General features: G+C 48.7%; 1 protein-coding gene across 1 annotated transcript in view; it reads right to left on the bottom strand.

The window, feature by feature from the left end:
• LOC146799830 (kelch-like protein 13) overlaps positions 1 to 26,196 on the bottom strand; it is a 241,060-nt gene that overhangs the window by 43,675 nt on the left and 171,189 nt on the right. Inside the window, exons 5-6 of the mRNA XM_085620722.1 lie at positions 17,358 to 18,153; positions 10,014 to 10,127 (exon numbers count right to left, since the gene is read on the bottom strand). Coding sequence (XP_085476848.1) covers positions 10,014 to 10,127; positions 17,358 to 18,153 — 910 coding nt within the window. The remainder of the gene's footprint in view (positions 1 to 10,013; positions 10,128 to 17,357; positions 18,154 to 26,196) is intronic.

The following is a 26,196-nucleotide window of genomic DNA, read 5'->3' as shown; positions in this document are numbered from 1 at the left end:
TTATCCACTCCATTGACGTGCCCAACGATGGGCCATGATTTGTCACACGTGATCGTTCTGTTTATTGATAAAAATCAGATAAAAATGGTTGATAAAAAAAAGAAAATAATCAACAAGAGTGCACCCCAGACATGGAAACAGAGGGGCACTGGTCCCTGGTTTAAAGCACTGCACCTGGCACATGGTAATAGACTAGACACTGTTGCCTGGTTTAAAGCACCACAGACAGAACTATAACAAGAAAAGTGCACAGCAGACATGGAAATAGACAGGACACTGGTCCCTGGTTTAAAGCACCGCAGATGGCACTATTTCTAGAAGAGTGCACACCAGACATGGATATAGACGGGACACCGGTGCCTGGTTTAAAGCACCACACCCAGCACTATAACAAGAAGAGTGCACCCCAGACATGGAAACAGAGGGACACTGGTCCCTGGTTTAAAGCACAGCACCCCGCACATGGTAACAGACGAGACGCAGGTGCCGGGTTTAAAGCACCACAGACGGAGCTATAACAATAAGAGTGCACACCAGACATGGAAATAGACAGGACAAACGTGCCTGGTTTAAAGCACCGCAGACGGCACTATTTCTAGAAGAGTGCACACCAGACATGGATATAGACGGGACACTGGTGCCTGGTTTAAAGCACCACACCCAGCACTATAACAAGAAGAGTGCACCCCAGACATGGAAACAGAGGGACACTGGTCCCTGGTTTAAAGCACAGCACCCCGCACATGGTAATAGACGAGACACTGGTGCCTGGTTTGAAGCACCACAGACGGAACTATAACAAGAGTGCACACCAGACATGGATATAGACAGGACACTGCTACCTGGTTTAAAGCACCACGCCCAGCACTACAATAAGAGTTCACAGCAGACATGTTAATAGACGGGACACTGGTGCCTGGTTTAAAGCACCACACTCGGCACTATAACAAGAAGAGTACACACCGGGCATGGAAAGAAAAGGGCACTGTTCCCTGGTTTAAAGCACTGCACCCGGCACATGGAAATAGACGAGACACTGGTGCCTGGTTTAAACCACCACACCCGGCACTATAGCAAGAAGAGTGCACACCATACATGGAAACAGAAGGCACGCTGGTGCCCGGTTTAAAGCACAGCACAAGGCACTATAACAAGAAGAGTGCACACCAGACATGGAAACATTAGGGCAAAGGTCCATGGTTAAAAACACCGCACCCGGCACTATAACAAGAAAAGTGCACACCAAACATGGTGTGGAAACTAGCTGAAATCGCTGTTAGCATGAGCTGAAGCCATTTTGGTTGTGGCAGCCATTTTAGTTAGCCATGTGTTAGCCATGTGCTTCTTCCGCCTTCACTGTTGCCTGCCCTTGTATTTCGCTTAAGTCATCAACTATAGTTAACTCCTTCAGTACTGAGCCAGAGCACTGCGCATGCTCAGAAAGGCCTGTAGCTGCCAGAGTGCACCTGCTCTAAGACTGTAACTGTCAGGCTATTTTAACTAATATCAGCAACTCTGTTACTCCTCCTACTTTCTTGACTAAGTATTTTCTGTTAGTCCTTATATGAGTAATAGCTATTCATGGGTATACTTGTACCGCCTCTTTTTGAGTCTTCATGCTTACTCAGCTATAAACTGGGCATAAAACACCCATGATTTCTGTACTCTAGGGACTGCCTCATGCAGTGGCCTGAGGGTACCGTATTGACGCAGTCTCCCTCATGTGAGGTTAATAAACTTGTTATTTTGATATTCCAGCTTCCGTGCCAATCTCTACTATGTTGGTTTAAAGAACCAGTGGACAGATAAGGGTGAACCCTGCACCGGTGGGCCCCTACAAAGGCTCATTTCCACAACGGAAACAGAAGATACACTGGTCCCTGGTTTAAAGCGCCGCATACGGCACTATAACGAAAAAAGTGCACACCAGACAGGGAAATAGAAGGGACACTGGTCCCCGGTTTAAAGCACCGCACCCGGCAATATAACAAGAGTGTGCCCCAGACATGGAAAGAGAACGGACACTGGTTTAAAACACTGCATGTGGTATTATAACAGCGACAGTGCACACCAGGCATGGAAAGAGAACGGACACTGGTTTAAAACACTGCATGTGGTATTATAACAGCGACAGTGCACACCAGGCATGGAAAGAGAATGGACACTGGTTTAAAGCACTGCATGTGGTGTTATAACAGCGACAGTGCACACCAGGAATGGAAACAGAACGGACACTGGTCCCCGGTTTAAAGCACCGCACCCGGCAATATAACAAGAGTGCACACCAGGCATGGAAACTGAACGGAAACTGGTTTAAAGCACTGCATGTGGTATTATAACAGCGACAGTGCACACCAGCCATGGAAACAGAACAGACACTGGTTTAAAGCACTACATGTGGTATTATAACAGCGACAGTGAACACCAGGCATGGAAAGAGAACAGACACTGGTTTAAAGCACTGCATGTGGTATTATAACAGCGACAGTGCACACCAGGCATGGAAAGAGAACGGACACTGGTTTAAAGCACTGCATGTGGTGTTATAACAGCGACAGTGCACACCAGGAATGGAAACAGAACGGACACTGGTCCCCGGTTTAAAGCACCGCACCCGGCAATATAACAAGAGTGCACACCAGGCATGGAAACTGAACGGACACTGGTTTAAAGCACTGCATGTGGTATTATAACAGCGACAGTGCACACCAGGCATGGAAACAGAACAGACACTGGTTTAAAGCACTACATGTGGTATTATAACAGCGACAGTGAACACCAGGCATGGAAAGAGAACAGACACTGGTTTAAAGCACTGCATGTGGTATTATAACAGCGACAGTGAACACCAGGCATGGAAAGAGAACAGACACTGGTTTAAAGCACTGCATGTGGTATTATAACAGCGACAGTGCACACCAGGAATGGAAACAGAACGGACACTGGTCCCCGGTTTAAAGCACCGCACCTGGCAATATAACAAGAGTGCACACCAGGCATGGAAACTGAAAGGACACTGGTTTAAAGCACTGCATGTGGTATTATACCAGCGACAGTGCACACCAGCCATGGAAACAGAACGGACACTGGTTTAAAGCACTGCATGTGGTATTATAACAGCGACAGTGAACACCAGGCATGGAAAGAGAACAGAAACTGGTTTAAAGCACTGCATGTGGTATTATAACAGCGACAGTGCACACCAGGCATGGAAAGAGAATGGACACTGGTTTAAACAGTGCATGTGCTATTATAACAGTGACAGTGCACACACCAGGCATGGAAACAGAATGGACACTGGTTTAAAGCAGTGCATGTGGTATTATAACAGCGACAGAGCACACACCAGGCATGGAAACAGAACGGACACTGGTTTAAAGCACTGCATGTGGTATTATAACAGCTACAGTGCACACCAGGAATGGAAACAGAACGGACACTGGTTTAAACAGTGCATGTGCTATTATAACAGTGACAGTGCACACACCAGGCATGGAAACAGAACAGACACTGGTTTAAAGCACTGCATGTGGTATTATAACAGCGACAGTGAAAACCAGACATGGAAACAGAACGGAGAGTGGTTTAAGCACTACACCTGGCAATGTAGCAGAGAAAGTGCACACCAGAGATGAAAAGAGAAGGTACACTGGTCCTAGGTTGAAAGCACTACACGTGGCACTCTAACAGTGAGAGCGCACAGCAGATTTGGAAATCAATTTGCCCAAGAACACAAATTAGCAAGCCAGGAATTCAGCCTAGGTGTGCTCGACCCTCGTTGAACAGTTAATAGGATCTAAGTGTGCAGGTAGCAGGTGGCTGGAACTACCAATGCTACTGGTATTGCCGCAACTGAATCCGCCGATTATGAATGAATGCCCACGGAATGGGGCTTCGCCACCGGGAACCTTTTTATCCAGAAAGCAATCTACAGAGTAGGTCCTTTTCCATGTGCATTACCACTGCCATTTACAAACTACTCGGAGGAGGAGGGTAGCGCTGGGGGGCGGGGGAGGGGTGGCAAGGGGTGAGGGTGGGTGGGAGTCAGAGACCGAGGCCGGTATGGTCTTGTCGCCCACCCTACTGCTGTTTTACCGGCTGGTAAAATCAGAACCTTGGTTACCGGAACCAGTTCATCAGGGTGCGGAACACTGTGCCTGTTGAGAACGGGCTAAGTGGTATCGCACCCTGGGGTACCGCCCCACAGACAGGGGCGTAGCTTCCGGAGGGGGAGTTTAGGGTAACACCGCCCAAATAAATGCATTCCTGGCTTGAGAGTTGGTTCTGGGGGCCCTGAGTTGGGTCTTCTATGCCTTTGTTGGTTTCTCTCGTTAGAATAATAGTTTTTTTTTCTACTTTTACTTTATCACTTTATTTCAATTCAATGAACCATAAAAGTGCACAGTGCAAAAGCATTATAAATACGTGGGAGGATGATAAATACAGATCACAGCTCATAACAGTGTAAGTATATAAAACAATTGCAATCATAATACATCGTTTGTCAAAGTGCTACCACAATACGAATACAAAAACCAAAGGAACAACAAGCATTTGCAATGCAATAGGTCTCACATTTAGGTGAGTTTAAGCTATTGCAATGTAAATGACAATGCCTTTTATGTATGGTTTAAAAACAAGAACAAAAATAAAGGGCATTGTTATTTGCAATGTCAAAAGCGCAAACTCGCATAAATATGAGACCCATTGCACTGCAAATGCTTGTTAGATTAGTGAGTAGAAACACTCCCTTTCGGCCCCTGTGGCAAATTAATTTAAAAAAAAAAGCTCAGCCACTAAAGTGAAAGCGGACTGCGCTGCAAATAAAAAAAATAGTGCTTACCGACTTATGAATGAGACCGTGTAACGCCACGAGTAAAAGATCCTCTCCTCTTGGGAGGTAACAAATGGCGACAGGGCGGTAACTAGGAGGCACTAACAAGCCTCATTATCAATCAGAAGCCAGCATTTACCAAGGACAATGAAACCAGCCAATCAAAAATATGGGCGGAGAGAAGGCGAGGCTTCCACAGCCTCACATGTAGGCTCTAACACAAGTCTGAACATCCTGGGGCTTGTCTGACCGAGGCCCCCCAGCGAGGCCTTGTCGGGCAGCGAAGGAGGCAGTTAATGCCGTGACTGGACGCTCAGACCACTCCATACACCCAACTCACAACTCTGGGGGTGTGGGATGGAGTGAGGGGTGCATTTCCTCCCTAGCCTGCACCCTGCCTGGTGCCCCTTCCTCGCTGGGGCAGGCCACGAGTCGTGGTACCCCCGCATTCTGCCGGCATCTCTCCACGACGGAGCTCCCTGGGTCCTTCCAGTAACGGCCATCTTGCACCTCCTTTGATGTAGGGGGGCAGCTGGGTTCTCGTGGGACTGTGGACTATGTAGGCCACAAATAAAATCTGCGGGAGTGAAGGTTTCACTTTACATCCCGGGTAGTAAAGCGAACAAGGCTGTGGCTGTGTTTGATCTTTTCACCATCACCCTCACCTGCTCTGTGGTGCTTCACCTGTCCCCTGTGCAGCCCCTTATGGATCCTTATTTATGTTAATCATAAAATACCTTTCCTAACATATGTACCTCTTGCGGACCTTGGATTCTTTTATACATTCATATTAGGAGGGATTTGTTATGGAAACTTTCCATAGTTATTATATGAAGGTATTTGAACTAATCCATCAGAACCATTGTGGTTGTGTCTGGCTTTATATCACTCAATCAGTCAAATGTATATCACTCAATCAATCAGCATTTGTAGAGCGCGGCATGCCACTCCTGGCGGTGTGAGGGCGATGGGGTGCGAGGTCTACCTCCTACCAGCTCCCCCTGAAATAGGTCTGTTACAATCACTGATGCAGTCTTCCAGGTTATAAAAGATGTAGGTTTATTAAGTTCAGATCAGGTGACAGTAAATCAGCGAAAGCTCCACCGGAAGCAGCCTCTTTGCTGCCCAGTCCACGCACTCCAACGGACATTCATTCAACCAGGCACACATCAGCATTCTAATTACAACACAGTCACTCTGAGCAGCAGGGCACATGACACTAAGAGGAGAATGCATGGTATAGACATGAAGATACAGCAAGGTTCGAGGAAAGGGCGGGAAGAGGGAAGAAACAGGCAGAAAAAGGCAAAAAAGAGGGCAGAAAAATGAGTGAGCGGAAAGGCAATACAGGGGGCAGAAAAATGAGTAGAAAAGGCAAAACGGAGCAGAAAAACAAGCAGAAAAGGCAAAACAGGGGGCAGAAAAACAAGCAGAAAAGGCCAAACAAAGGGCAGAAAAACAAGCAGAAAATGCAAAACAGAGAAGCAGCGGGCAAAACAGAGTACAGAAAAATTAGCAGAAAAGGCAAAACGGAGGGCAGAACAACAAGCCGAACATGTTATGTTATGTTATAGCAATCTTAAAAAGTGCACATTCACCATAAGGTCTCTTGGCGCCAGTAGCGAGGCAGCAACAGGCTTGTCGGAACAGCCAGCTTTTTAAGTTTCCTGAAATTCCCATAATTGGATGCGGATCTAATGTCCAAGGGGAGAATGTTTCATGTGAGGGGGCTAATACAGAAAATCTGGCCCATCCTCACCTTTTTCTTTTGCTTCCTGGCACTGTGAGTAAATTGAGGTGACCCGACCTGAGATGGCATGTGGGGGTGTAGCGCTGAATTCTGGAAGACCCGAAGGCCGGGCTTTTGCCAAGAAGAGCCTTGAAAATCGTGCAGGCCATTTAAAAAAAGGTCCTCTGGGGCACAGGGTGCCAGTGAAGCTTTTTCACAAGAGGCCCAGTGTGGCAATGTCCTGGTTGACTGGAGACCAGCCGGGCTGCCTGTGTTTGCTCTATTTGCAGCCTGCAGCTTAAGCCAGCGGGAAGTTCCAAGTAAAGGGCATTGGCATAGTCAAGTCGCGATATCACGAGGGTGATTGCAATTTGAATAGTCGCTTCCTCCATAATATATCTCCTGAATTTCTTATTTTCTGGAGTTGGAAGAGGCAAGAGGAAGAGACAGCCCGATCTGTTGTTTGAGGGATAAACACTCATCAATGAGCGTCCCAAGGCTTCTCACCCTATCTTTGGTTTGGTGGAAGAGCCCAATTCAGGGACCAAAAGGAGGGATTCCACTGGATAAAGTTATTTTCCGTTATCATCACTTCCGTTTTTTCAGCTGGTGGAACTTCATTCAGTCCCGGATATAAAGCATGGTGGGGCCGATTCACAGAACTAACTTAAGACAAAATCCTAAACTTATTGCTTTTGGTATTCACAGAAGTTAGGATTTTTTCTTAAGTTTGTCTTAAGACAGACTTAAGACAGACTCCTAACTTAAGTCTGTCTTAAATTTGTCTTAAAACAAACTTAGGATTTTGTCTTAATTTAAGTCTGTCTTAAGTCTGTCTTAAGTCTGTCTTAAGTTTGTCTTAAAACAAACATAAGACAAAATCCTAACTTCTGTGAATACCAAAAGTAGTAAGTTTAGGATTTTGTCTTAAGTTAGTTCCGTGAATCGTGCCCGGTATCTTCAAAAGAATGCCTTGGATTCCATGGAGTTGTCTATGGTGAAAATCAGCTGCATATCATAAGTATAATTAAATATTTTCTTGTTTTGCTTTTGAAGGGAGTGTATTAAGGGACAAATGTAGGGGTTAAACAAGTGGGGGATAAGGGTGATACCAGAGTTACACAGGAGGCCAAATGAACCTTGATAGAGCGATAAGAGGGAAGAGAGACTGATAGAGTCCATTCCTTCAGAAAACGAAAAAAAGGGCAGAAAAGTGAGCTGAAAAGGCAAAACAAAGGGCGGGAAAAGGAGCAGAAAATGGAAAAAAACAGAGAGCAGAGGAAGGAAAAACAGAGAGCAGAAAAACAAGCAGAAGAGGCAAAACAGAGCAAGAAATGAGCAGAGGAGGCACAAACAGAGGGCAGAAAAGAGCAGAAGAGGCAAAACAGAGCAAGAAATGAGCAGAGGAGGCACAAACAGAGGGCAGAAAAGAGCAGAAGAGGCAAAACAGAGCAAGAAATGAGCAGAGGAGGCACAAACAGAGCCAGAAATGAGCAGAGGAGGCACAAACAGAGGGCAGAAAAGAGCAGAAGAGGCAAAACAGAGCAAGAAATGAGCAGAGGAGGCACAAACAGAGGGCAGAAAAGAGCAGAAGAGGCAAAACAGAGCAAGAAATGAGCAGAGGAGGCACAAACAGAGGGCAGAAAAACAAGCAGGAAAGACAAAACAGAGGGCAGAAAAACAAGCAGAAAAGACAAAACAGAGCAGAAGAGTTCAAAACAGAGGGCAGAAAAACGAGAAGATAAAGCAAAACAGAGGGCAGAAAAACGAGAAGAAAAGCATAACAGAGGGCAGATAAATGAGCAATATAGGGAAGCAGAAAAAAACAGAAAATGCAAAACAGAGGGCAGAAAACAGGCAGAAAAGGTTGATAATTTGTGACAAAATAGTGGCATTTAAAAAAATATATATTTAAAGCTGATATTTGATCAATAAATTATTGAAAGACTAATTGCTTATGTTGATTCACTAGTGCCAGAAGGCACTTGCTGCCACGTTTGTTACTTCGTGACTTTCATCATCTCTATTAATACAGCATCTATGCTCCTCCCACTTCTGCTCTTGGAAGCATGAGCACGCATTATTAGTGTCACTTGGCTGCGGTCGGGTCCTGCGATTCACATGCACCAGTAGAGGTCGCGTTTGAGCCGATAGCTTTGCCTATGACTGTGAAATATTTCATAACATATGGGCCCAGATGTACTAATCTTTCACACAACGCAGCAAGGCAACACTGCGTTGCGTGAGAGGAAGAGAGCAGAAATGCGCCACATTTACTAACATAGGATGCCCCTCTGCTCTCTCCTTGCCCTGTCACGCTTGTGGCAGCCGAGCACCAGCGCAGACACCCTTGTGCCACGACCCAAGGCTGCGTGATGTACAGGAAGAGATGCCGTCCTGCACGTAAACTCTTCTCAGGGGCTTCTTCCTCTTTGCTTCTTTGCTGCACAGTGCAGTACACATGCAGACAGGAAGTAACGAGGGAAAAGAAAGATATGTTTCCTTGTTATGCCGGCCTCGGTAAGCGCACCATTGTGGCACAAACCGAGGTTTACGGACTTCACTAAATCTAGGTTTGCAACAGAATTCACGGGTGGATGCACAGGAATGCCCATGCCCCGCTCATAGAGCATATCCCAAACGCAATGGAACACAAGGCGACACAAGTCAGACTTTGCGCGGTTTAGTAAATCTTGAAATTCATTTTGCACCCGGACTGTGTCAAAAAAGTGACACAACCGCAAATCAGAATGTTAGTAAATGTGGGCCTTGGTCTGTCCAGCCAAACCCGGTCATGCACATTCATACTCATCAGTTGCAAGTGAGAATGGACTCAAAACAGATGAATGGAAAAACAAAGTCGAGTATCCTGCTAAAAATATTTTGAAAACTAATTGAAAAATGGTTGCAGAACAGTGGATTTTTCCTAAGTTATTTTGGGCCGGGGGAGTCCCAGCACCAAGTGGAAATGATGGATTCTCGCGCACGCGGCAAAATGATTGCAATATGTCATTACTGACCCCCCGCAGGGCTTTGAATTTTCTGCCAATTTGTTTTTCTTTACATGCTCTTCTGTGAGCCAGAGCTTACGTACAGCACTGCGCTCCCTTCACTCTCACGCAAAGTCCAGTTTGACGCTCTTTCAAAGTTTAGCCAAAGTTCAGCCGCTGGTCCAGTGCAGTGCAGGACTAAGCTCTGAAGCAACACAAACATTCCAAAGTGCACCTTCCAAGGGACTTGAGGCACTGATAGCCTGCGCAGGAATACATGCCAAGTAAGTTAGGATGTTGAAAAGAGGAGCATGATGTCACATGACTAATGCACCAGGGAGGTCGAACGCTACACCGCTGATCATCATTGGTCTCCAAACTCCGCCACATGTTAGCAGGAGCATGGACCATGGAACCCTGGGCTCTCCAGCACCCAGAGTCCGAAGCTCCTCAGACTCACCTGAGATGTACATGTAGTCTCCGTGCACCGCGCCCGCGTGTCCATAGTGTGGCTCGTTTAACGGGGACGTGAAGGTCCACTCGTTCCTCGACGGGTCGTAGCGTTCCACGGATGCTGCACAGACAAAGAGAGGGGAGTGGTGCCATGGTCACTTAGGAGCGTTGTAAATATAAGGTCATCACTATTCAGAAAGGCTGGTCAAATGCAATTCAGGAAGCCTATAGCAACATATATCCCTCTAATACAGTAGCCATTATACACCCAGCTCTACTCCAACCAAGCCTTGAAGAAAGTCACACACCACACGCGCTACTCACAGGTACTGCAAAGGAAATATGTACAGATCCATGGAGGCAGAAAATAACACTACCAGCACTAAGAAAGCCCAACAGTTCAAAGAAAACTAAAGTAAATAAATGGAAAGAGCGTGGTCATATAGACACTGAATACACCCACGTACATCACATTGTATATATGTAAAACAATCATTAATGATGGAGGTGCATCCTTGAAGCCAGCCTTCGCTCATCCATTGTTGGACTTGACCTTTTTGGCTAAAGTTTAAACTTTTTTGCTTTTCCCTTAGACCGTTTTCCTAACAGAGTTACGAAGTTAGATGCTGTAGGTACTTCAGTGTGCACGTACAGATGTTCCCTGTATAAATTGTAGTAGTGATTGGTTGTCTCTGATTGGTATGTGTGCCTTATTAGCAAGATCCCTAAGTGATGTGCACTGTGTATGCCAGGGCTAGTACTAGAGAAATGCGCAGAGAGGGAACATAGGTCTTCAGTGTAGGGCCTGCACGCGTTATGCTAATTTAGCATGTTGTCCTGACAAGTGTTTCCACTTGTCAGGCCTTACTTTCCCTTTTGCATACACATGGGGTACCCCTGTAGGACGTCCTGGGTAACCCCTAGGCAGGGTGCAGTGTAGTTAAAAGGCAGGACCGGTGCCAGCGTGGGTGCTAGGCCCTGACAGTGGAAAATACTCCATTTCATTTTCCCTGGTGAAAGGCCATCCTGCCCATAGGACACAATGGGGAGGCTGGGTGCAGTATTGTTAGCCTAGTGTCCCAAGAATTGGAAATGGAACAGTGAAGTTTGGTATGTCTGAGCTCACAGCGTCAGAACGCACCTTTCTGGGTGGATAGTTTTGTCGCTGTGTGCCAGAAGCTGCTGTTTGAAAAAATGGTTGAGTTTGTGCTTTAGACCTTTTTGTGTGTCTCAGCAGAATGTGAATTGCCTGCCTGGATCTGAGGGAGGTCGTGCCCCAGGGGAGGGGTGGAGACGGCGCCAGGCTGCCCTGCACCTGGAGCAGGGAGAATGAGAGGCTTTGCGAGGTGAAGAGGCCTGGTTCAGAGCCATAATAGAATAGACCCATCTCCCTCTGAGTGATTAAAGATCCAGGCCCCCAGTATCAAAGGGAGGACGGTGACACTGGGGGGGAGAGACGCAAGACTGATTTAGGGCAAGACTGATTTAGGGAGGGGTCAGGGACCCCTGAGCACAAGGAAACTTCAACGACAACGAGGGGTATAACTAGAACTGTAACCTCAAGACTTTGGTTATGTTTATGATGTCATCGAGAACGGTCTCGGTATCGTTCAGAGAAGTGCTGGGAGCGCTTTGAAGACGCCGTGGACGGGTCGAGTCTGGCGGCTTTGACCTGTCCGCGATCGGGAAGAAAACCTCTGCCTCAGGAAGAGTTGCTGAATAGGCTGCGGGAGACACTTGACCCTTGCTTCATGATCTGGGGCTTGTGGGCCGATTGTAGCTCTTGACAGAGGAGAGACTGAAGGGTCGCTGCAGTTGGTCAGGCCCCCCCTTCTTCCTGAGCAGGACTTTGCTGTGTGCTGCGTTCTGAACCCCAAGGGCCCGAGGTGAGCTGGCTTCCTGTTCGGAAACACATGAACATAAAAGTTTCCAGGAAGTCTCAAGTGGCGCGGTGGTGGGACCGTGTCGTGGCAGCCTGAGACCTCCGAACGGGTGCCTAAAGTGATTGTGGGCACCCGGAGCGAATCAAGACTGACATGCAGGGTGCATGTCTTGGTGCGGCTACACGTGTTGGTGCGCCTGTGGATTGTGGGCATCGTGGAAGAGAGCCGAGATTCGGGACGCGCAGGGAGTGCAGTCAAGGCGCTAGTGAAGAGAGCCGGGACATCGTGGGCACTGAGAAGGAGTGAGTCTCCGACACGCGGGTCGGCGTGTCGTGGTACGACCAGGACGTTAGTGGAGAGCGCCTGGGTCATTGTGTGCACCAAGAAACGAGGTGGGTCTCCAGCACGCAGGGTGCGTTTGGGTATGCAGTTGTGGCGCTAGAGAAGAGGTCCTGAAGATCGTGTGCACCCGGAGACGGAGCGAGACTCGGACGCGCAGGGTGCGTGTTGAAGGTTCCACCGGTGTTGCTGTTGAGGAGTGACGGGGAGCGGTGAGCACCGGGGAGCGAAGAAGTCCTAACAGCGCTGGAGAGGGGGGCCAATTGATCGGGCCCTCGGAGGCAACGTGGGGTGGCACCAACGTTGTATGGAAGGCTTCGTGGAAGGAGTTTGTGCTGAACGTTGGCGGCTCGGACCGGCAGCCCCGCAGGAGCTGAACTACCGTCCCGAGCATGCCTTGCCTGTGGTAATAAGGTTCTGGAGTGAGGCGAACCCGCTGCTGCAGGAGAGGAGAGTGAGGTCACGCCCCCCCCCAGGTAAAGTGGATCATCGCCTGGGGTAGGGTGCGGTCTCGGATGGACACTCTCTCGGCTTCTCGATGCTGGCAGCTGTGTGTGCCTGTTGCTTCGGCCCAGATCTCGGTCCGTGCTGGTCCCGGACGGGGCAGTACAGGGGGCCGGGTCCGGAGTGGAACTTGGGTGTCATTGTTGATCCGTGTTGGGGGCAACCGGTGACACAACGTCCGAAAACAGTCGTATAACACTTTGCATATTTGCTGCTAATGAACTATCGAACTATTGGACAACGTCTGACACTAGTGGTGCTTAGCGAACTCAGGGGTTAGTGCGCCACACACTACGTTATGTTTCTCTTGTAGGATACAGGATCATATCGTAGCGCACTGCATTGGTTGTGTACTGCACTGTACTGAATTGCGCTGTGACGCAGTGCCTTATTCCTTCCTTGCACAGGGCATGTTGGTGGTGATATGCATTGCATTGTCTTCCTATCGCACTGTACGGAATGGCAGCGTGACGCATTGCTGTATTTCTTCCTTGAACAGGGCATGCTGTAGCGAACCGAGTTGCATTATCGTGTGTTGACTCAGTATATGATTGTGATGCCACGCATGGCTTTGTTTCACTGTGGCATTGTACAGGAACCCATCGTTAAGTAGGGCAGTATTCCTTTTATTTTGCAACGTGTGTGATTCTAGTGATACAACGTACCTAACCTGTTGAGAACGGTTAAAAGTCAGCGTAACTGTTGATTAGAAGCGGTGGTTGGGGATTAGGACCGCCCCACCGACCGGAAACAATATTACCCATTGTGTATATGTTGGATTGGTATCTCGTGGTCATTTCGTGTATCTGTCTATATAAAGTATACTCGTTTTACTCAAACTCGTGTGGAGTCCATTTGTGGTGACATCATTGGGATTGCTGTGTACTAAGGGGGTGAGCAGGGCTGTCTCGGATGGTGTCCTTCTTGGCCTAGCGTGGAGGCGGGGAGGTCCGGGTCGCGCACTTGACAACAACGGTGCGCGTGGAATCTCCTGCTTCTAACATCCATCATCAGCGAGGGAGGTGCCTCCTAGAAGCCAGCCTTCCCTCATCCATCATCAGCGAGGGAGGTGCCTCCTAGAAGCCAGCCTTCCCTCATCCATCATCAGCGAGGGAGGTGCCTCCTAGAAGCCAGCCTTCCCTCATCCATCATTAGCGAGGGAGGTGCCTCCTAGAAGCCAGCCTTCCCTCATCCATCATCAGCGAGGGAGGTGCCTCCTAGAAGCCAGCCTTCCCTCATCCATCATCAGCGAGGGAGGTGCCTCCTAGAAGCCAGCCTTCCCTCATCCATCATCAGCGAGGGAGGTGCCTCCTAGAAGCCAGCCTTCCCTCATCCATCATCAGCGAGGGAGGTGCCTCCTAGAAGCCAGCCTTCCCTCATCCATCATTAGCGAGGGAGGTGCCTCCTAGAAGCCAGCCTTCGCTCGCCCATCATCAGCGAGGGAGGTGCCTCCTAGAAGCCAGCCTTCCCTCATCCATCATCAGCGAGGGAGGTGCCTCCTAGAAGCCAGCCTTCCCTCATCCATCATCAGCGAGGGAGGTGCCTCCTAGAAGCCAGCCTTCCCTCATCCATCATTAGCGAGGGAGGTGCCTCCTAGAAGCCAGCCTTCCCTCATCCATCATCAGCGAGGGAGGTGCCTCCTAGAAGCCAGCCTTCCCTCATCCATCATCAGCGAGGGAGGTGCCTCCTAGAAGCCAGCCTTCCCTCATCCATCATCAGCGAGGGAGGTGCCTCCTAGAAGCCAGCCTTCCCTCATCCATCATCAGCGAGGGAGGTGCCTCCTAGAAGCCAGCCTTCCCTCATCCTTCATCAGCGAGGGAGGTGCCTCCTAGAAGCCAGCCTTCCCTCATCCATCATCAGCGAGGGAGGTGCCTCCTAGAAGCCAGCCTTCGCTCGCCCATCATCAGCGAGGGAGGTGCCTCCTAGAAGCCAGCCTTCCCTCATCCATCATTAGCGAGGGAGGTGCCTCTTAGAAGCCAGCCTTCGCTCGCCCATCATCAGCGAGGGAGGCTCCTCCCAGAAGTCAATGTTTTCTTCTATCCAAGAATAGCGGTATTGGTTGACAGCAGGCTCTCCTTCTCCCTCCGTTGTAAGAAGGAAGCATTTCTTGACGTCAGCCTCCACTCAGCCGCTCATACAAGAGAGGTGTTCATTGAATCATGGAACTGGTCTAGGTGACTATTCCAAGGTCTGGGGTCTGTGTGCCACCCACAACTAAATACCCATATTAGGCCTGCACCAGAGATGTTCAACAATGACCCGGATATAGGCAACAACGTCACAGTATTGTGCTGTGGAGGCATATTTAATGCTGCAAGTGCCATAGATAAAGGTTTTTTAACATGACTAATTTTCTTTGGTGCCCCTGGGGGATCCTTGGTTGTCACAGGTTGCACAACAGGATGGGAAAGTTCGTGCAACAGTTGTTGCTGACTAGTTTTAGAGCGCCAACAAACAAACGTCACAAGGATCTCTTAGAGTGAATCTCTCATTCCTTCACATAGAAGATTCATGTGATCAGAGCAGACATCGAGACCCATCACTGCACTCAAACCCTACTAGTCACAGCCACATAAGAAACTATTTAACTAAGAGGAGTTCATGAAGTAAGCTATAATTACTAGACCCGATCAATACTCAACTGAAGACGTTGTCTTCTCCTACAGATGAGAAACACGTTGATTATCCTCATTATAAAGAATGTTAATACTCACCCCCTTAAAACTGGCCATGTTCAGCTATTCCTCAAAGTCATATACCAAGCTCAAATTTGTAGCAATAACAACCTCCTTAACATCTTCAAAGGTTGTGTTACTAGCAGAATCAAGGAATTCCTCAACAACCATCACCTTCTGTGCCTTCTCCAATGCACGTCCCCTGCGGCCGCAGCACCAATGCTACACTTCTCAAGGAAGGTGGCAACACTCTGCCCTTTTTCAACGCAACCCTTGTCTTTAAGTAGTACTGGACCTGTCCTCAGCATTTGGTATATATTTCTTTAATGAGAGAAAAAGTCTTTAGAACATGATCCTGAAATGGATCCACTCTTATCTCACAAGGGGATTGCAGGGCACTAACACTGGCCAAGACTCCTACTCAGACCCCATTTGTGTGCCCCAAAGATCCATCGTCTCCCCCTCTACTTTTGAACGTATAGGTTGAACCACAAGGTGATCTACTACATACGTGTGGGATCCACCAATACTGTGATGACATGCGTCTGTATCTGAGAATTGACCGCACCCTGACCACTTGCATTTGAGATACAATTATGCATAAATCTAAACTGAACCCACAAAAGTCCTTGTGCATCCACCTCTTCCTCACTCAGAAATTCATACCACCTTTACCTTTGAATGAATACACGAGCACTTAGTCCTTTTACCAAAACTTGTCACCACTACAAAGCCCCTCGAATGTAATCTTGACTCCAAGCTAAGCCCAAACACGCATGTGGAGTCCATGGCAAAGAATGTCAACTATCAAGGGACACCCATATGAAGTATCAGGCCCTTCCTACCAAGAGCTGACCAAAAAACCTCCAGTCCAAGCCAGCCATGGTCATTATCCAACAAAGAGGTTCTACACTCTTTGTCCAGAATAGAGCCGGAGTATCATGAGCGACATATGGGCCAGTGTTTCGTAGGATGGTATTTCTGGCCTTGCTATTCTGACATAAACATTCTGCCCGGCTTATGTCAAGTGCTGAAACACAAGCCCAGGTGCTAAGACTGTCCTGACTCCTTCGATTGGTCACCACTAGGAGTGTGCTGCATCTACAAGGCTTCTCAAATGAAGCATTACACATCCACACTCCCTCACACCTGGCACAAACACTCTGTCTATGGTGGCAGCAGAACCTCAAGAGGTGAAACATCCTTACACGTGGACGTTTCTTACTCCATGAAAAAGGTCCACCCGTAAGCGCTCGTTCGCCAACCGTTCCCCTAAGATAAGGAACATTTTCCAAGACAAACCAGGCTAGCTCCTTCCCTGAGACAATTCAAGAGATCCTTCAGACTCAACCCACTGAGCTGCCACAGACCCTCCTACATCTGCTGACTCTATGCTCCCTGAGCAATAACCTCATACACGTAGACTACTTCTACCTTTCTTTGACCTTATATTTTGCCACTGTCAACTCAGTTGTGACTGCTACAAATGTTCAACTACCTGTTCTGTATTTTATTCAGCTATCTTTTGTAGTATATTTTCCTTTGAATTTTTTACTTGTCTCTATTAAGGTTTGTAAAACACACAGTCACTTTTATGTGGGTCTAATTCGCATTATATAACAATGGTTAAATAAATAAATAAACCCTTCACTCACAGACAAAATTCTATGTCCTATAAAGTGCACCTAAGCCCAAGCACATATAGTGTAGAAACTCAGGGTTCTCTGGGTGGGGCCCACTGGTAACTGGTGCAAGACCTCGAAGAGCAAAGGCCATCAGTGGGATGGTGGAATGGAATGACATTTGCTCACTACTGCCATAGACTGGATTTATTGACCTACAGAAGGCCTTCTAATTTAGTGCCACACCAGCTGTCCTCATAGTCGCTCCCTATGGTTACATAAATCTAACATCACCTGAAAGACAAGGTACATCAGACATGGTGGGTACCTATCTCTCCAGTCATGTTCCGGCCTCCGGCAGCATAAAGATGCCCCTTCAAGGCACTCAGATGGAAGAAGGTTCTCGTCTCATTGAGCGATGCCAACTGGCGCCACTTGTTAATGCGTGGGTCATAGCGGAAGGTGGTGTCCACAGCTGTCTTTCCTTTGGTGTCGTAGGTGCTTTGTCCGCCAACAACGTACAGGAAGTTGCCAATCACTGCTACGCCATGCTGGTAGCGAGGGGCGTCCATGGGCTGCAGGGCCTTCCACATACGAGTCTTCATGTCGAACAGCCGGAGCTCCTTGCTTACCACCAGCTGTTGGCGCATGACCCCGCCAAGTGTGACGAGTTGGGTAGCATCCGAGCGGATAGCTGTGCGCTCGCTTTGCATCATGGGCTGCATATCTGGTAACATTTGGTAGTTGGAGGCCTCCAGAAGCAGGTTGAGGCAGGCTGTGTCAGCCTGAAGGTAGCCAGGTTTCTGGGCAATGTCCACTAGCTCTTGGGGGGTCAACAGAGGGAAGCGGATCTTACTCATCAGTTTGTAGGTGAACTGCTTGTGCGACTCATCCTGGGTGAGCCAGGCCTTGGCGGCTCTATACAGCTCAATTTCTGAGCAGCCCTTAAGGCTGTTGCAGCTGAAGATGTGTGCCAGCTGGTCTGCGGACAGCTTCAGGTACTCGCCACTGGACAGGAAAGATGAGAAGTTGAGCCGTATGAAGTCTGTCATGCAATCTTCTAGTTGGCCAAGATGGTACGTGTTGGCGATGGAACTGACCTCCATGCAATTTTCCAGAGTCACCTGCAGGCAGAATTTGAGATCACATTTAGGAAATTAAACAGGAGAGCAATCATGTTATCTGTTGCTACCCGCTAGAAAACTTACCCCAGTACTGAAAATTGCTCCGGGTGACATTTAATTTAATTGATTTTTAGCCTATCTGTGCAGGAAGGGTGCCATATGCAAATCAACCTTGATCCAACACCAAAAAAGCAGTGTAGCTCTGGTTCTCAACCTTTGACTTATGGGGACCCCCACTTAATCATTTCTAGCACCGGGAGACCCCCACTGAATCATTATTGGAAGCCAGGGACCCCGGCCTAAACATTGCTGATGATTTGAACCGCAAAACAATATACAAAAAAAATGCAGAAAAAACATTCATCTAATAAACACACATATGATGTCACATTTTATTTAATTTGAAAACACATAATAAACACATAATAAAAAAAATAAACATTTTAATAGGAAGGTTGTAGCTTTTCTACACTTGATTGAGTCCACTCATCGTCCATACTATATTCTCTATGATGCACCTGAACTGCTCCCACGAATCAATCTGAGGATCCTAATTTAATTTTTAACCACCAATGTCAAATCCTTTAACATTTACAGTACGTTTTAAATTTTCAATTGTAAATTTTGCTTCTTTGTTTATATACACACTTTATTAGCCTCATCGCTGCTCATGACGGAACCACTCCGTCATGAGCCACGGGCGCCGTGTGCTCATGACGGAGTGGTTCCGTCATGCTGCGGCCGTTGGCCGCCGCTCCTCCCACGCTGCGCTGATTCCCCGCCTGTGCAGGCGATTAGCGCGAGTGGGCGGAGTCGTGACGGAACCACTCCGTCATGAGCACAGCTCGCCCGTGACTCATGACGGCGTGGTTCCGTCATGAGCATGGCGGCGCCGCGCTGCCCCCAAACCCCCCCAGCGCCGCGGCGGAATTCGTGCCGCGGCGAAGGGGTTAATCCGTTAATAATATTTAATTTTCTAAGTAGTTGCAGACCCCTGAGGAGGCTTCACAACCCCCCCCCCCTGACGTCCCAGGACCACATGTTGGGAACTAAATGGTTCATTGCAACGCGATGTGTTACATCACATGCTTTTACAACACGGTTGTTACAACGACCTCGTTAGTACGCAATGCATTTACATCGCAAGTCATTTAACCGACTTGCACTACGGGGCGCGGTGGATTTCAGATTAGTATTAATTACTATTCCTACTCCAGTTTGCTCAACTGTAGGGAAGGTGTTGGAATTCATTTCCCATACCTCAGCGCCCCCTAGTGCAAGTCGTTGTAATGACTTGCGATGTAAATGCATCGCATACTAGCAACGCGGTCGTTGTAATGGTACAGCGATGTAATGACAGCGTTGTAAACAATGTTTCCCGTTGGGAACCACTAGTCTAGCTCATGTTCCTGGGCATGTTTCTTCTGCATGGCAGCGTAAAATCTTGAAACTGATCACTCCTGCGCTAGCGCTCCAGGTGACAGCACCGTTGACGCTCCAGTCTTCCTCGAGCCCTGACTACTTAGGCTCCCAGCGCTGTCGCGCAGAGTAAAATCTTGAAACTGATCACTCTTGCGCTAGCGCTCCAGGTGACAGCACCGTTTGTGTATTGCTGCATGCGTTTTTAACAATTGTTCTTGTGCTTTTAAAATACTGCTGTTGCTGATAATAATTGAACTGTGCACTGACTCCCCGGTCCACCGCAGCGATTTAGGCTGTTTGTTGTGGAGGGAGAACAGAGCGCTCATACTTCCTGGTGGTGCCAATACTCGGCGGCCATCTTACTGGGTTGACCCTCCAGTCTTACTCGAGCCCAATCTATACAAAACAGTTATTTCACCGCGCAGCGGCACGCGCAGCGGTAGCGCCGTAGACGCGCCGAAGAGGCGCCAAAGAGAAGCCAGTCTGCGTCCAGACGCTTCCAGCTCCCGGTCCCAGCCGGCACTATGGTAGGAAACCTCCTCTCATACAGCGCTTCCTCCCTGCACGCACTACGACCTACCACCAACCCACTATGCTTACATTCGGTCCTCCCTATAAATACGAAGGCCCGTTGTAAAACATGTGATTGGGGTATGTCCACCCCAAATACAGGGAAACATCCCTCCATGCACAAGTGGAGGATGTTCCTCCTCAATTGCCGATCTTTGCCGAAGCACTACACTGAACTGGCCATGCTGATAGAGGAGCTCAATCCAGACGCCCTCTTTCTAACAGAGACATGGCTCCAGCTAGAAACCGATCCTGCAACAGTATGGGCCACCCCCCAAGGCTACACTCTTAAGCGACTGGACCGCAAGACAGGCAGAGGCGGAGGGTTGGCCATCATTTATAGAGACAACTATAGATGCCGCGTCACTCCCTCCACTACGCCAGCCTGTGAGAACCTACACTTTACTCTCGAATTTTCCCCCACCACCACCTTCTCTGGTATTTTAGTTTATCGACCACCTGGTACCCTTAGCGACTTCGTCACAAATATGACGGACATAGTTGCCAACCTAGTGCTCACCTCTGCAAATTTCACCCTGCTGGGCGACCTGAATCTGCATCTAGACGATCCGCTTGATTCAGCAGCCAACAGTTTTCGATCGAACCTCCAGGCCATCGACCTGCTCCAGAAAGGTTTTCAACCGACGCACACCAAGGGGCATCTCCTAGATCACATCTATAGTAATCTAGATAGCCTAACTGCCGAGGTACCCATACCACTGCCCTGGACCGATCACTTCTTAGTACCCTTTACATGGTCCACATGCACCCCCCCCCCACTCTACAAAATCACAATAAACACTGGGGAAGAAAATGGGTCTCGCTCCCTCTTCCCAAGTGGAAACTGGCTCTCACCGAACACCCACCCCCGAAGGTGACTAACCCCAACACAGACACTGTCAATTTTGACAACTGGATTTCTAGTACCCTTGACCAAGTCCTCCCGAAGGAATCCCTGCACTCGATAAAGATATCCAAAGTCGCCCCCTGGTATTCTCCCGCCCTTAGAACTATGAAACAATCCTGCCGCAAACTAGAGAGAGCCTGGAGACAAGAACACTCACAACCGAAGAAAGCTGAGTACAGAGCCGCAATAAAGCTCTACAAAAATGAAATAAAATCTGTACAAGCCCAATTCTATGAATCCAAAATTAACCTAGCTGTAAATTCCCCTAAAGAAATTTTTAAAATAGCCAAATCTCTAATTTCCCCCCCCCCTGAGCGTCTGTCATCTGACGGCGCGCAAACCCGTTGTAACAACCTAGCCACTTTCTTCTCCCAGAAGATCCAGGCCATTTATTCCTCATTCACCACTGGTAGTTGTGACACGGAGTCTACCACCACAACAGATTCTGACCTCCCTTTCCCCTGCTCGCTGGACAAATTCCCTCTCCTAGATTCCATCACATTAGACAGAATGATCTCTAAAGTCACCTCGGGATCTCCCAATGACCCAGCACCTCCGCAGACTCTTACTAAGGTCATTGATGCCATTCGCCCGGTCATCCTGGATGTCCTTAATGCCTCCATCACCTCTAACTCCATCCCAGCTCCATGGAAGTGTGCGATGGTTAAAGCCCTCCTAAAAAAGCCCACCTTAGACCAGAACAACTTGGCCAACTTTCGCCCTATTTCCCTACTTCCCTGGATGAGAAACTGCTTGAGAGGCACATCAATAACATCTTAGTAGATTATTTAGAATCTAATAATCTGCTATGTGCCTCCCGGACGGGGTTCCGCCCTCAGCACGGAACCAAAACTGCCCTCTTAGCAGTGACGGAAGAAACTAGAGCTGTGCTGGACCGGGCAGGAAAAGCAGCCATCATACTACTCGACCTCAGTGCCGCGTTCGACACGGTTAACCATGCCACACTATTACATCGTCTGAAAGGCATGGGCGTGTCGGGCGCGGCCCTGGAATGGCTGACCTCCTTCCTGGATGAGCGATTCTTCCAGGTGTTCGAGGGCGAGGTAGTCTCCCCCAAGCAACCACTTAGCTGTGGGGTTCCCCAGGGCTCCTCCCTAAGCCCCACACTTTTTAATGCCTACATGCGACCTCTAGCAGAGATAGTCCAGCCCTTTGGTGTGCGTATTGTCACCTACGCGGATGACACCCAACTGGTGGTCTCCCTGGACCACACTGAGGGGTCGTCCAACACCTTGGGCCCCTGTCTAGAGGCTGTCGCTAAGTGGATGCAATCCTCTGTCTCAAACTTAATGGGGAGAAGACGGAGATTATGCTACTGGGCAACTCTCCACCGACCACTCTGGCCTCCATCTGGCCCACATGTCTCGGCGCTCCTCCCCCCCCCCCCCAAACCTCAGATAAAGAGCCTTGGAATTTGGCTCGATAAAGCGCTAGACTTTTCAGTCCAGGCCACCAAAACGGCCTCCACGTGTGTCGGGCTAATGAAAATGCTCCGCAAAGTGCTCCCTTTGCTTCCTTTCCAGGCGAGGAGAATCATGGTTCAGGCCCCGAAACTCTCCCGCCTGGATTATGGAAATGCTTTATACCTAGGAGCCCCGGCAGCAGTGACCAACAGGCTCCAAGTCACGCAAAACTGTGCCGCCCGATTACTGTTCAACATCCGCCGTTGGCAGTCAGCCAAGAAAGCCCTAAAAGAACTACACTGGCTCCCAGTGGCTGCTAGAGCACAGTTTAAGGCCATGTGCATTGTGCACAAATCCTTCCACCGAACAGGCCCTTCCATCCTGTTCCCCTTAGCCGTGCCCTACGCCCCGTCCAGAGTCCTCCGCTCCGGTTCACTGCATCTAGCAACCACAACTAAAATCAACAAAGCCCGATGGGGCGGCCGTTCTTTCTCCCACACCACCGCGAGGCTTTGGAATTCCCTCCCCCTAGCTCTTAGAGAGAATAATAACCGGATGGCATTCAGAAAAGCTTTGAAAACTCATCTGTTCGCAAAAGCGTGTTAATCCACCCTGTAGCCCGCCACAGTAATCAGTCAAAGCGCTGCGAGGCCTCCGGGTAGTTACGCTCTATACAAATATAATTTTTCATTTCATTTAATTTCATTTCATAAGCCATAGGTGTAGGAAGGTGGAATCTGACTACATGGTTGACCCACTTTTTTCCTGGTGTTTTGCTGGTTTTCGACTTAGTTTTGTTGGGATCCTGCTATTCAGGACCCCAGCCTATCTGCTGTCTCCCTTCAATTGATTACAAGTACTTTAGGTACAATCCAGATTGGATTCTGGGGTACCCTTATAAGTCCCTAGTATATGGTATACTGTGTACCTAAGGGCATAGGTACCCAAGAGGCCTACCAGGGGCTGCAGCATGTATAATGCCACCCCTGGGAAGCCTTCCAAAATGACACCACAGGTCTGCTACTACAGCCTGTGTAAGGTGGTGCATGCACCCCTTACTGAGGTATAGGTTCACTGTATCTCTCCATATCACTGCACATATATGGCAGGCCTTATCAATCCTGAAGGCAGGGTGCTGGGTTTTATGTGAGAGCATGCCCATGCATGAGCAGAGCCCCTCTGTAGCCTTCGGAATCTTTATTCCAGGGTTGTCTGTGATGCAGTCAAACCATATACTCTTAGGTGCATTATAACTAAACGGTAAATGCTAACTTTGGGATGGCTGCACGGCAACATGTCGTGTTAACCACCTTGGAATCATACCCCCACACCAGTAACTGGTGTGGGAGTATGATCCCACCCGTCTAGAGGGAGAGACATGACAGCACTGGTATACCCGATTCCAGCTAACAGAGCCCGGGCATCACAAAATGGATGCTGCCAGCCACAGACACGAGTCTGCCCTCCTGCTTCTGGATGAAACTCTGGCAGGGGAGGTCTGGACAATAGGTTTCCTGTCACAGGGAGGTGTCACCACCTCCTAGACAGGGTTTAGTGTATTGGGGCTGGGTGGGTGCACTCCAAGAGTGCTTTGAAGTCTGCACTGGGCGCACATTTGGTGTCCCTGTGCATAGTTCAGCTCAAACTGTTTGCAGGGGCTACCAGCCTCTGCTCTGGTGCGTAACTGGACAAAGGAAATGGGTGTAATCATCCCTATTTCCTGACCCTCCCACAGGTGGGTCCCTAGAGCTAATCCCACATCTTCCTTGGGTATAAGATACGAACCCCAGGCAACAGGACTTTAGATTACACCTGGACGAAACTCTGATACAGAATCGACGATCTACATTGAACTAGATGACTGAAGAATCTCCCTTGGAGTAAAGGAGTTACTCCCCTGCAAGGCAGGGACCAAAGACACATCTGACCGGTTTGCATCTCCGAAGCTCCCATCAGACTCCGACATGCAACACAGGAAGTGGGTTTCCATGGTCTTAGAGGTCGAACAGTACCCACAGCAAGTGTGAGGCCCGTATCCCTCGTGGCGACCCTGCAACCCGAACCCCTGGACACCGCGTCACTTTGCAGAAGCATCAGCTTTCCAGCAACTCCTGCAGCTGAGCTTTGGGTTACTTGTAGCCCTGACCCCGAGCAGCATTTTCACCAAAGATTGCCCGCCTACATTCCACGAGAGTTCCGTGAGCTGGCCCTTTGTCTTTTCTCTCGAGGTCCCTTCGCGATCCCTAGTCCATCGACTGGTGGGTCCCTGTGAAGGCAACTCTAACTCTAATTGGGCTTATCTGGTTGTTCCAGATGTGCCCTGACTCTCCATTGCTTGGGAAGTCCCTAAGACCTTGCTGGTCCGCACCAAAGCCTCTTTTCTCTTCCTGCGTGGGTTGCTGTTACCAAGGCTTGTTGGGTACAATCCGGGCACCAACACAGCAGCACTCAACATCCTTTGTGGGACAGCTCGAATCCAGCTCCTGGTCATCATCGACACCTCCTGGTCCTCGTGGCTGCAGAGTCAAGCTTCGACTTTTCGTGCCTGAAGCACCCGACATCAGTGGGCATTCGTCTATTGTGCCCCTGGTCTCTGGCAAGTGACCAAGACTCTGTCCCCTCTGCTTTCAGGTTCTTCTGGTCTTTGATCCAGGTTTGGATCACACCGGACACTTTTCTCCTTCCTGGCAGCAGCACTTTGCAGCAGATCGCCATTGAAATCAACGATGATTCTTGACACCATTTGACACCTATGCACCCGGCTTCCCTGGGTGAGGTAACTCGAGTACTTTGGTGCTCCCATGGGAACTGGCCCTAGAACCCCCTAAGTCTAAAGGGGTTTGCTCAAAGTCCTCTCCTAAGTGTCCTTAACTTCTAAAATTCCAACTGCGACTTTCCCATAGAATAGTACGAGGCACGCATCCCCCGTGGGTCTCCTGCGTAACTACCTTGGGTGCTTCCTTGGGGTCCCAGCGATTTTACGTGCTCTAGGCACTGTGTCAGGTCAGGCCGTGGTTCTTCTACCACTTTCTTAATATATGGTTTGGTCCCCCCCCACCCCCCCAGGGCCCATTGTATATTGTGCTATTTACTGTCGTTTTAGAACTGTATTATTGTGTATCTTGGACTCTAATCTCATTAAGAGATTAGTAATGAGTGTTTAGAAATAAATACATATATATACCTTGTGTGGTTCTCCTTTCATTTAGTAATTCAAGAGGTTATGATCGGTAAACCAAGCTGCTTTACATTCCTTTAAGACTTAGCCTGAAGACTGCTCTCCAGAGCTATCACTAGGATAGCTTTCAAAAAAGGTTGTCTTTAAACCTATCATCAATAAGGGTTGTTTGGACTGGTGCAAGGTGCCAACTATAACTAGTGGACAGCATATGCCAGGCCAACTTCTCACAATAGGGAGCCATGTAAGCACCCCACAACACATCAGCCTCTTCTGTGAGGGGCATCCATGCACAGAGAGCTTGTGACCCGCATCAGAACTGAAGCTGAACATGGAGGGAGGGGCGCTGAGAGAGCAAATACAACGTTAAAAACCCACTCTTGGCAATCATTAGATCAATAAATGGTTGATCTGATATAAAATGGTATTGTTGAGAGCTGAATTTTAAGGGAGGAGGCATGCCCACCTTTCACTCTAGCCACCCGTTAAAAGATAACTCAGGATACAAAGAATTTACAGATTGGCGCCCAACATGGGAGAGG

Source organism: Triturus cristatus, chromosome 8 (assembly GCF_964204655.1).
Source record: "Triturus cristatus chromosome 8, aTriCri1.1, whole genome shotgun sequence".
Taxonomy (NCBI): domain Eukaryota; kingdom Metazoa; phylum Chordata; class Amphibia; order Caudata; family Salamandridae; genus Triturus; species Triturus cristatus.
This window is presented reverse-complemented; position numbering and strand designations above follow the sequence as displayed.